This window comes from Dermacentor silvarum, chromosome 4 (assembly GCF_013339745.2).
Source record: "Dermacentor silvarum isolate Dsil-2018 chromosome 4, BIME_Dsil_1.4, whole genome shotgun sequence".
NCBI lineage: Eukaryota > Metazoa > Arthropoda > Arachnida > Ixodida > Ixodidae > Dermacentor > Dermacentor silvarum.
This window is the reverse complement of record NC_051157.2, coordinates 14,686,527-14,697,590: the sequence shown is the minus strand read 5'-3', so window position 1 is coordinate 14,697,590 and position 11,064 is coordinate 14,686,527. Positions and strand designations below refer to the sequence as shown.

At 41.3% G+C, this 11,064-nt stretch overlaps 1 protein-coding gene across 3 annotated transcripts in view; it reads left to right on the top strand.

The window, feature by feature from the left end:
* The first annotated feature begins 160 nt into the window (after positions 1–160).
* LOC119449490 (post-GPI attachment to proteins factor 2-like) overlaps positions 161–11,064 on the top strand; it is a 354,194-nt gene continuing 343,290 nt past the window's right edge. The window contains exons 1-6 of one of the 3 annotated variants that reach the window (XM_049665237.1): positions 161–533; positions 3,093–3,339; positions 4,699–4,805; positions 4,883–4,991; positions 7,231–7,364; positions 9,285–9,343. In XM_049665237.1, coding sequence (XP_049521194.1) covers positions 378–533; positions 3,093–3,339; positions 4,699–4,805; positions 4,883–4,991; positions 7,231–7,364; positions 9,285–9,343 — 812 coding nt within the window. In that variant the 5' untranslated portion in view covers positions 161–377. Of the gene's footprint in view, positions 534–3,092; positions 3,340–4,698; positions 4,806–4,882; positions 4,992–7,230; positions 9,084–9,284; positions 9,344–11,064 lie in introns of all 3 variants that reach the window. The other 2 variants (XR_007466324.1, XM_037712670.2) reach the window with 2 other exon arrangements.

The following is an 11,064-nucleotide window of genomic DNA, read 5'->3' as shown; positions in this document are numbered from 1 at the left end:
AGAGGAAAGAAATTCAACGCAAGAAGGATATTTTGAAAAAAAAAAAAACTTTATGGTAACATGATCAGCGCTAACTAGAAATCCAACTAGGGTACTATCAGTGTAGCGTTTCAAAAAAGGGAAGTTCGTCAAAGAAAAAAGCAAAGAAAAAAAAAGTTCGCATTGGTGGCTGTGAATGCACGTCCTTCACCGCTCTGTGGCTCTGTCCGCTGGTTCCGCAATGTTGTCTGTGTAGCAGCGCCAAAATTTTAGCCACAAAAGCCAACAGCTCCGCAATATGCCCAATATCGACAGTTCTTTCGCGGCGCAGCAACTAAACCCAAGCGCTGGACTCGTCAAGGAAGCTGTTTAGCACGCCTGTGTTGCTAGACATTCCGATGGCACCGACAATGGCCCGGCCGGCGGAACTTCTCCGCATACCGTTTCGGATATTGGCAGTGGTTACCGTGTTGCTTCCCTTCACTTCGTTTGTCTTCTGTGTCCTGTGGTCGCTGCTGTACAACTTTTCTTCAGTCACGTCGACGCACTGTGGGGTACGCGTATACCTTTTGCATAATTCACTGGTCCCTCCTTCTTCGGCGTACACGCGTGTTTTCCTTTGTTTGAACGTTTAATGTCTCGTACAGACTACATACACAAATTCCCGGTTCGAAGGTCGAAATAAATATAATCGTGTGTGGAAGGGCCTCAACTACAGTCACTAGTGCTGCTGCACTTTACGCACTAGCCCCTCTATGGTTTCTTTTTGCTGGCGTTCTACGATTGTTTTGAGGATAGGTGTTAACTGTTGTGTCCGCTTCGTTCCCTTTGTTTTATGTCCCTTCTTTTCTTTTTTCCGCAATGGAGGACACGTACCGCGCAGATGGCACGAAGAAAGAAAGTTACGTGCTTACGTCATCAATCAACAGAGTTGAACAAGCGGAAAATTGTCAACTGGGTCGTCTTTCCGTCGCATCCTCCGACTGTGACATTCGTATTAATCTGCTACCAACTCGCAGCCTGGCTGCTGTAGTATTCTGATCTATTTTCCGGGTATAGCAGCGGAGTAAAACTTGATATTTTCGTTCTGCTTTGGAATGTAAACATGTGAAAGAAAGTAAGGTTAAAAAATTATTTCACAGGCTGTTTTTTCAGCAGCAAAGTGAAGGCGTGTATTTATTTATTTATTTATTTATTTATTATTATTTATTTATTTATTTATTTATTTATTTATTTATAGTACAGTCAAGGTACTACGTTTAATGCACTGTGAAGTGAAGGGGCAAGAACAGAATAGCTGGAATTTGAAATCAAATGTGTTAATAACCCATACTTTGGTTAGGGAGTATATTTTAATAAAATTTAAATAATTGAAACACAAATCTGTTGTTCTTATGAGTTTGTATTATAGCAAGTGTACCATTTCTGTGCAGCTTGCGATCTGTCACAGAAACCTCAGTGCTTTGAGTTTTTTGCTCAAAAGACATAATTAGGACACAAAGGTTCATGTGTAAAAGTTAAGTGCTTTTTTTTTTTTTTTTTCATTTTGTAAGTGGACATGTGCTCAGAAGATTGATGCAATTTTAGAAATGACCTCCAAGTGTACAGTAATTAGAATACTTCCAGTCTTGTTTGAGGAAGCAAGATGCTGTGAAACCATTGCTGTGCTTCTCGTAACCAGCATTGCTTACGTGCTGTAAGCAATGCAACCTCTTTGAAAAGTTTGTCTACTCCATAGGTATGTTTTCGTTCATGAATATTGCAGTCTAATCAGAACAGAACAAAAGGTCAGCCAGATAAAGAAAAAGGTCAAACATCAGCGTTAGCTTTCCTGCATTACTGCACCAGCTGACTTCAGTACGTGCAAAAATCAAATCTTTTTTAGAATTACTCTGTTACAGTGAGACAGCAGATAAGGGATCCTGCGAGTCATCTTGCTGTGTTTGGCTGAGTGTCCTATAACAGTGACTGGGTTTGGAGTAAATAGACATTGGAACAGAATAAAAGATTCCATATTACTGAAATTAACTGTGCTAATTTGTAATGTTCTGCTGCATTAGCTTGTTTACTACGAGCTTGAGTATGAAACTTGGTGTATTGTGGAATGATAATTTCCTGGAAGCTAAGCAGAAGTGGATGCGACAAAAGAAATTTGTGGGCAAGCGGAGGGAGGGCCATTAGGAGGGCCTTGCAGCAAAAGCTATTGTAAGCATTTCCGTACTGTGTTTGCAGTGGTGGGGCTGTGTTCTTCCATTGACTTCACTATGTCTTTCTCCATTGTGAGTACGAGAGAACATCTCTCGTAGCTTTCAATTCATCGAATTAGCAGAAGTAGGTGAAAAGGCATTTGCCAAAGTGGAAATGCTTTGTCACTACTGTGAATCCTCAGTTTTGCCAGAGATATATTTCGATAAAAGTTGCAGAGGGCTGTTGAGCAACAACAATGGTTGCACAAGATAGCATGTGGGAAGCTGGTTGCTGCATGGCAACTCCTTGGCTAAGACAAACATTGAGCCTGTGGACACATCTGCATGGGCACACATCTACTGAGAGCTTGTATGCAGCACAGGCCAGGCTCAGGCCACCTGGCTCTCCTTGTCTTAGGCTTGGGCCAGTGCCAGACCAAAGTACCTTTGTGTCAAACAGGTTAGCTAAATACAAAGCAAGGCTACTTCAGGCAGTCATCAGCAGATTGTTTGTGTGTCGCTGCAAATGTTTGCCACAAGTGATGCACTGAGTCCTACTGCATGTAATATTGTTTTACCTATCATGGTTACCATGTTAAAGTTTAAGTGATACATGAGGAATTTTTGTTTCGCAATTGATTGATTTTACGTGACAGTTGGCAGAAACAAAATGGCATCGCAACAGATGTTATGCACTGCTGTGTGGAGGATCACACATTGAATGTGTTAACATTATGCAAACAAAAATATTTTGAGGATGGCATCGTGAACTTCATACACCAAACGAGGAAGTAGACAAGCTATGCGAGACTGCTGTCGAAAGAGAAAAGCTGAAATTTTTCATTCCAGGGGGGAATACAGCTGCAGAAAAAAAAAAAAAAAAAATCTGTGCTTCTTTGTAAACACTGCCCTCTTGAATTCCTGCAGGTGGCAAACTATCTTCCGTCTGTCAGTGCAGCGATAGGGGGCCACACACCACAGCGCTATATTTGGCGCTTTGGGATTGCGCTACATTCTGCTCCTAGGATTCTCATCAGTGCTATGTACCATCGCTACTACCAGAACATGCTTGACACCCAGCATCAGTATGTTGCCCGAATTGCTTTCTGGTTAAACATTGCCGAGATCCTCACACTGCTGGGCCTCTCCAATGTCACATCTACTGAAAATTATGGCAAGTGCTTTGTTTTACCCAAACACTTTGCTAGTTTCTAAGGTATACTATGCTCATAGACAACTTTCTGTGGCAATGAAAGAAAAGCTATAGGTGTGAAGCTGGCTTCTGCTCACATGTTACTGTGCCAAGTAGTTCAGCACGGTTTGACAGCACCTTTGGAACCGTGGCTGTTGGTTTCTTGGAATAGATACTAAATCAATGCGACTTCAACGTCCAACGGTTTCCATTTGCTCAAGCATGGAATAGAAAGGCATCAAAATAATTTAAATCTGACACTCAGTTGTGTATGTGTTATTTGTTGTATAAATAAGATGTTCTCTTCCACAGCTTAAGCTAACATGAATTAGAATGCAGCACGTTTTTTCAGGAGCTTTGCTTTCGTACCTTTCCCTTCATTGCCACAGAAAGGTGTCTGCGAGTAGAAACATGCATTGAACCAGACTCTGTCAGACTACCTTGTACTTTTTTTTTTTTTTTTTTGTCAGGAGCATGGCCAGAGTAATGTCATTTGAATTGTCATGCCAAGAGAACTTCAATTGTGATTATTTATGTGTGGCAGACAAATTCACAGAAAATGTCTTTTACAGCGAAGCTGTTAACCTCTAGTTGGTTGGGATTTCTTGCGGCGTGCTAACCTAAAAAACGGCAGCTAGAAAAAGGGTTTGGGTTTGAGTTTCCGTGCAACAGAATTATGTTTTCTCATATATTCGAATTACAATCCGATGCAGTCATGTCTGTAGGCTATGTTTAAATCGTACTTTAAGAATTTTCTGACCCCATTTCACTTCGAGAAATTCAATTAGTTCAAAAATGCTCTTGCGCCAGGCGGAGGGCCTAAAAACGAAACGGCAGCTGAAAGGTTTTGTGCGAGTTTCCACGAAACAGAGTCATGTTTTCTCATATATTCGAATTACAATTCGATGCTATAATGTCTGCAGGTTGTGTGTAAGTCGTACTTTACGCATTTGCGCAAGAATGGGGATGGATGCTGCACTTCCACACATGTGTTCGCGCACATGACTAATGTCGCTTGTGCTGGTGGTGCTTGTGCAACATCGTCTAACATCAGTTGGGGTGATGGTACTTGTCTAACGTCCGCACCGGCTTCGCTGTACATCCAATTTCACAGGGTGGAATGGAGGTGTATTTTTTTTTTTTTTCAATGATTTTTGTTGGAAAAGTGGCCAAATTTGTGTTTCATTGTTCCATTTGCATTAAGCTGCTATTGCTTGTGCTGTGCTATCAGTAGACACTGTACTTTCTCTTTTCAACATGTTGCTGCTTCAAAGCATAGGAGACTGTTTTGTTAAAAACAAGAGGGCATAATCTCACTAAAAACTGAATTTTTATTTTCAGCTATCCATGAAAAGATGTTTGTAACGTTCATATTGTGCTCCCTAATGTACATGATACTATGCTGTGTTATGCCAAGCCTTGGTCGAAGACGATCACTCTCAGGACTGGTAAGTGGAGCTACTGAATGTGTTTCTATCAGTAATAATTGCTTATTGCCTGCTTTTCTTGTCCCCCCCTCTCATAGGAAGCATACTCCTTGAAGGTGAAGAAGCAGCTGACTACAATGTCTGTCGTCCTCTCTGTTCTGTGTACCTTCTTTTTCATTCGACATACCACGCGCTGCGAACCAGGAAGTGAGTAGTCTCTGTTGACATTTAAATGGGCATGATTTTAGCATTTAAGTGGGCATAGCTATGGAATTGTATTTTCAGCCGCCCACATGTTTCTAAAAGGCGAGATCACAAATTTTTAAAATGTGAGATTCCTTTTAAGGGTGGCGCTTTCCGCTACTCTTTCTGTGTTCATACTATAAGAGATTGAAATACTCTACCACCTGACACTGTCTGTATTTGTTCAAGTGATGATTTCTTCCATGCTTTATGAATGTAATTTTGCATGTTTGTTTATATGAACTGTACCCTCCCTGCTGTAATGCTTGAATGGCGAAGCAGGTACTCAATAAAGAAATAAATAAAAATAAATCAATAAGAGACAGTAGCAAAGGTCCAAAAATGGTCTTTTCCTAAAACTGCAGTTTCTTAATCTTCGAGGTTTTCCTGCAAACCTTCTACAGGCCATAGCATCCATAAAATGTAACAAATAGCAATCCAGGGAAAATGCGGGAGATGGAAATTCAAGATGATGAGCAACACGAAAACAAGGTGAGAGCTGGAGTCAACGTTTCGACAAGTCCACTTGTCGAAACGTTGGCTCCAGCTCTCACCTTGTTCTCGTGTTGCTTAACAAATAGTAGTAAAATTTGGCATAACGTTTGATATCGATTAGTGATAGAAATTAATCGGACAGGCACTTTAATGGATGACCTCGTCAGCCTTTGCCGCCCTTGAAAGTAGTGACACTTGCTGCCTTACTACTCCAGAATCGAGTAGAATATGTTGCTGGGCGAGTTGGTTCAAGTATTGGGGGTACATGTTAGTGCGATGTGCGACATATTGGCACTCGTCCTGTTCTTTCTTACTCCCTCCTACTAAGTCTTTATTTTCATGTCACAATAACTGTACCCCCTGTACTCCAGAATCCTTTTGAACTATCGCTTTTGAAGCGTAGCATGTTGTACGTGACTTTTGAAGGTGTTCATGAGGCTAGAGCATGTTTATGTAGCATAGCCCACTGTAAAATGCAAATTGCCACCAACAGCATTGTATTGTGTGCAAGGGCCTCACATTCTCTGACATAGTGGGACGACTGTTCAAGGTTACTTTTCAAGCAGTTTTCCTGAACACCTGCCTGCTATGGTACCTATGAAATATAAACAGTAAAGGTTGCAGGCCTCGTTGCACGTGTATAGACCATTATTTGAGTCATCCTGGCTCAAATAACATTCATTGAAGTGATTGTGAAAGCTGCTGAGCATATGAGGTGTTTGTATAGTTCAACTATATTGAATTCTCCATTTCCTGTGACTGATTGTCACAGTGGTATAAAGAAAGCCTGTGGTAGAGCCTGGTTGCTGTTATCAACCAAGGGCCACTGACAAACCTTGTCTTAACATTAAATGTTATTACTGAGTAACATTAACACTCGGGAGTTCTGCAGTGGCATGTGGCTAATGTCTAAAGACTCTGGCTGTAACAAGATGACGGGTTTGGCTAGTTCGTCAATGTTCATAATTGAAGGGTTTAGGATGAGCATGCACACAGTGGTTATGGTGTTGGGCTGCTGAGCACGAGGTCACGGGATCGAATCCCGGCCACAGCGGCCGCGTTTCAATGGGGGCAAAATGCAGAGAACACCCGTGCGCTTTTAGATTTAGGTGCATGTTAAAGAACCCCAAGTGGTCTGAATTAATCCAGAGTCCCACACTACGGTGTGCCTCATTATCAGGTGGTGGTTTTGACACGTAAAACCCCATAATTTTTTTAACATTTTCTTTAAATTTATATTTTATTCATTTGTAATTCAGTTGTGAGCGAACCACTGTCCTGTCTTCCTTCTGTGAAGACCTGCCACACTCCTGGGATGGAGCTGCTTAGTGATCATTATTAAAACAGCCTGTCGATCGTTGGGAATTCAGTGATTCACGCAGTGTGCACACAAAAGAATTCAGGCAGTACATTTTAAATTGAGAAATTCTCACGTGCTTTCAGTCTGCGTGCATAAAAAGACTACAGGTATAAACAACGGGTAAAAACTGTTTATTCAAGGGCTCTTTGAGTGCTGTCCGTTTCATGACCTCGGGCAAGTGTGCTGCCCCTTTTGCCAACCATTTAAGGGAGGGTGCACATTTGCTTCGGATTGTTGTGTTAATGCAGTGTATTCACACTGTACATTAGTTACAGTACTCTTTAAGCCATAATGAGATGAGTGAGAGTTGATGTTTTTTTATGCTTCCTTTCCCTTTTTTCTTTTCAGTGTACACCCTCTTTTCAGCAAGCGAATACGTTGTGGTGATATGCAACATGGGATTCCATATGACTTCCTACTGGGACTTTGCAGACAAGGCGCTTTACGTTTCAAACCTTCAGTGTGAAAGCACAGAGGACAAGGTCAGCTGAGTCACTGCGACATAGTGTGCCGATATCTCTCTGAAACATGCCCTCGGTCCCGATTAAGAGTGAGCTTGGCTCCGCTTGGAGTTCAGCGTGGTGCAAACACGTCATCAACATTGCCGCATTGTGAGCGTGTTCACGTGCCTCATGCAAGCAACGTTACATAATCATCTCATCCTATGAAAGCCCATATTTTGTCTGCTCCATCATTCCTGGGACTCTGAACAGCTGCTAATGGGCTGCAAATACTAAATGATGCTGAATTGACACCACACTTGTTGGGCTAACACCTGTCATTCTGGGCTGGATCGAATGTTCATCGTATAACAGTTACAAAGGGCGGGGGGGAGGCAGGCTTATATTGTTTTCTGCCATCGAGCTTGCCTAAGAAACGGCCTAAGAAACGACAACACTTGACCTCCACTCTTTCGACTTCATCGAGACCTGTATATTTCTTTTGAACAATTCGAGGTCACAGCTAAGGCTGTCTTTAAATGTGTCATCTATCAGGTTATGCCTTTTTTTACCTGAGATACGACTTGACAGTTCTCCATAATCACTCTGTGAATTGGGCTAAAAACTAAACCTGACTTGTCTATGCATTTGGTGCAGCCAGAGCATGTGTATGCCAGCAGCTATTGTATCTTCATTACTCAGTAATTACTCATTACTCAGCAATGAGATGTATAAATGTCAGCTTAGTGAAATCTGATGGAATGTGTATGCTTTGTGTTGTCATAGCTTGGCAAACCTACAATACAATCTCCGTTTTGATCTTGGTATGGGAGGAATGAATCTGCTTGACAGTTTTGCTTTGTAAAAGGCACAACTAGTGATAAAGTAGTGATTTCTCTTTGCTTGTAAAGTATTACAGGACGTAGCTGTTCTGTTCATGATCGTCTTCATCATCGTTCATCAAGTCTTCATCGGTGCGGTTTGACGGAAGAAAAAGTGGCCTTGCTTTTGATGCTGCCTTTTTATGTAATATTTTGTTTTTTGATGGTGATACGCTTTGTACACTAGAAGCATTCTTGCATGGGGGAGAAAGTATCTTGATATATATAACAATTTTTTTCCAATTGCCTAGTTCCTTCGGAGACTCTCTAGAATCTAAATTGTGATCTTTATTTACTGGTGTAGGAATCTCATTTGCGTTGTAACTTGTGTAGAATCACAGGACTTGCTAGTGTACTTTCATTACTGAAGTTCAGATTATCATTGCAGTTTTATTAGTGTTGGAGTGAAAAATGCCGAGCTTGCTGGAAAGCCAGACTTTGCTGAAGAAGGTTACACAAATGTTAGGCAGGCATTTTGACCTAGCCAAACGTTATGAAGTTTTGCTGTCTGTTTACTTGGTGAATAAAAAACAATGCTTGCCATAAATTTATCCTTTCTTTTTATGTATATTTTACATGCCAAGTTTACAAACCAGGCTTATTTAGCTTATTACCCTCACATATAGAGTACTGTTTAGCACTCGCACTGTGTATTCCCCATAAATATCATATTTAGTTTCATACTGACGTTATGCCACGTGGCAAACTAAGCGGGGGGAAAAAAAAATCATCACTTGCACTACCAGTGTTAGGTTAGCATCAGATTCGAGTTTCATGTTTGCTTTTTATGCTGGACTTCACAGTTTAACGGTTCTAGAAGGTTGGGCACTTATTTTACTCTGTGCTGCAGCATATTTGCTTACTCTGCCTCATTAAGCTTGTACGTGATAGTATTTGCACTTTATTACTTTTGTTTTGTTCTAGTTGTGTGGTGGTTGGACTTGGCAATTTTCTATGCAAGCTTTACATTATTCTGAATAATTACTGTTATTCCAGTGGTGTTTATTGCTTGGCATAATTTTTCTTTAGAAGTGGCATCTCTTGCACATTGTGTTGGAACCCTTGTTTGCCGTGTTGGCAGATGCTTCTTTGTTGGTATCCTAACACGAGGCTTGGAGCTGTGACGCAAGGTGATACAGTGTACAGTGCTCACGGATTGAAACGCGACAATTTAGGCCTAACAAAAGCGCATGCTTTTGTTTCCACGGGCGGTAGTTTGTGTGACATCGGCGCAATCTCGACTCCTATGCTTAGATCAGAGTCCAAGTCACCTTTCGTGACCAGATTCGAAGAAACAAGGCATGGTACTGTTGAGTAATTGCACAGAAAAAGAGTTCTACCCAAAATTTGCCTGTCGCGTTTCAATCCGTGAGCACTGTACATGTGTGACATACACTCTTTGTCAAAAGTGTGCAGGCAACGTAACATGTTGTTGGAGCTATGTAGTGTTGCTGCCCCTCATGGTACTGCAAGCCTCTAAACAGACATGTGCAGCGAAAGAGCTTCCCAAAGTTCTTCTGTCATGCTGGTTGCGGATATTTCACATTTCAAACATGCTGATTGGCAGTAAGTGCTGGTGTGCTTTGGCTAATTGTCACACCACCTGTGGGAAAGAAAGCTATTTATAAAATGCTGTGCCCACGAAATTGCACTGCTTCATCGATTACCTTAAGAAAATAAATGTGCTACAAGTGCATAGTTATGAAAACAATAAATATGTCCAATTTGCATGTCCAACACCTCCCTGCAACCACCCACTATACCTCCTTTTTTTTTTTTTTATTTCTAGTAATTTCTGTTTCAGGCAGTGGACAGCAACAGCGTATCAACTATTTCATTTTGTCACTAAATTATGGGGCATTGCTAGCCTGCACAGGTTGGTGTGTAGGAATACTTTGAGCTCAACGTAGAGGTTTTGTAACTGTTATGAAACTCTGGTTCTCCCAGCTCTTTACAGTCTTGGGCCATAGTTGATATTAACGGGAGTACATAGGACGACGAGTTCGAGCTCCAGCTGCATGTACTACAAGCCTCAGTGTTAAAAATGGGACACAGAGCGTGAATTAACACATAATGAATGCTAGTACATCAAATGATTGGCTATGGTAAAAACACCATGCAACATAGTGTGCCACTCGTCATGTGTGCACATGTGCCCTTTGAGCTGTCAAATTCTTTAAGGTTGCTGTGAAATGAATGCCAATGCAGTTTTTTTTTTTTTTTTCTGGTTAGGTGCAGTGCGCTTGCTTATGTTTCCTTGGCGCACACATGTGCTGTTTCACTGATGCATGCTGATGCTTGTTGTGAACGAATCTTCCATAGCTGCAAACATCACCACCTTGCCCCTTATTGGCTTTCAGCTCAGTCTAGCCAGCAAGAGGCCATCCCTGTTCTGCACATAAGGAAGCCTGTGGCAGTGTTTATGTTCTACGTTCATTGTCCCATCTTCAGCATTGGTCAAAACTGGCTACAAAGTTCCTGTGCAGGATTATGGAAAACTGCCTTGCATACTTTTGACAACACATTTGGCATTGGTATTTTAATGCCAACACATTTAACAGGTTGTGAGCATCAGCTACTCTAGTCAAAAGAGCAGTGGCCTCTTCTTGTGTAATATTTGGGACATTGAACCTCCATGTTATTTTTCTTTATTATAACACTTAAACTGCTGCTCAAAGATGTTATTGGAATACATACAATACTTATTTCTTTCATATCCCAAATATGCTGTCTGTACTTCCCGATTTGTAGCTATATAACCAGGCAAAGTATCACGAAATTTCACCTTTTTTTGGCTTCCTCATTCCAAAAACTTGCGTGGGGGGTTCTCATTTGACTGATTAATTGTTCACTTACGGAGC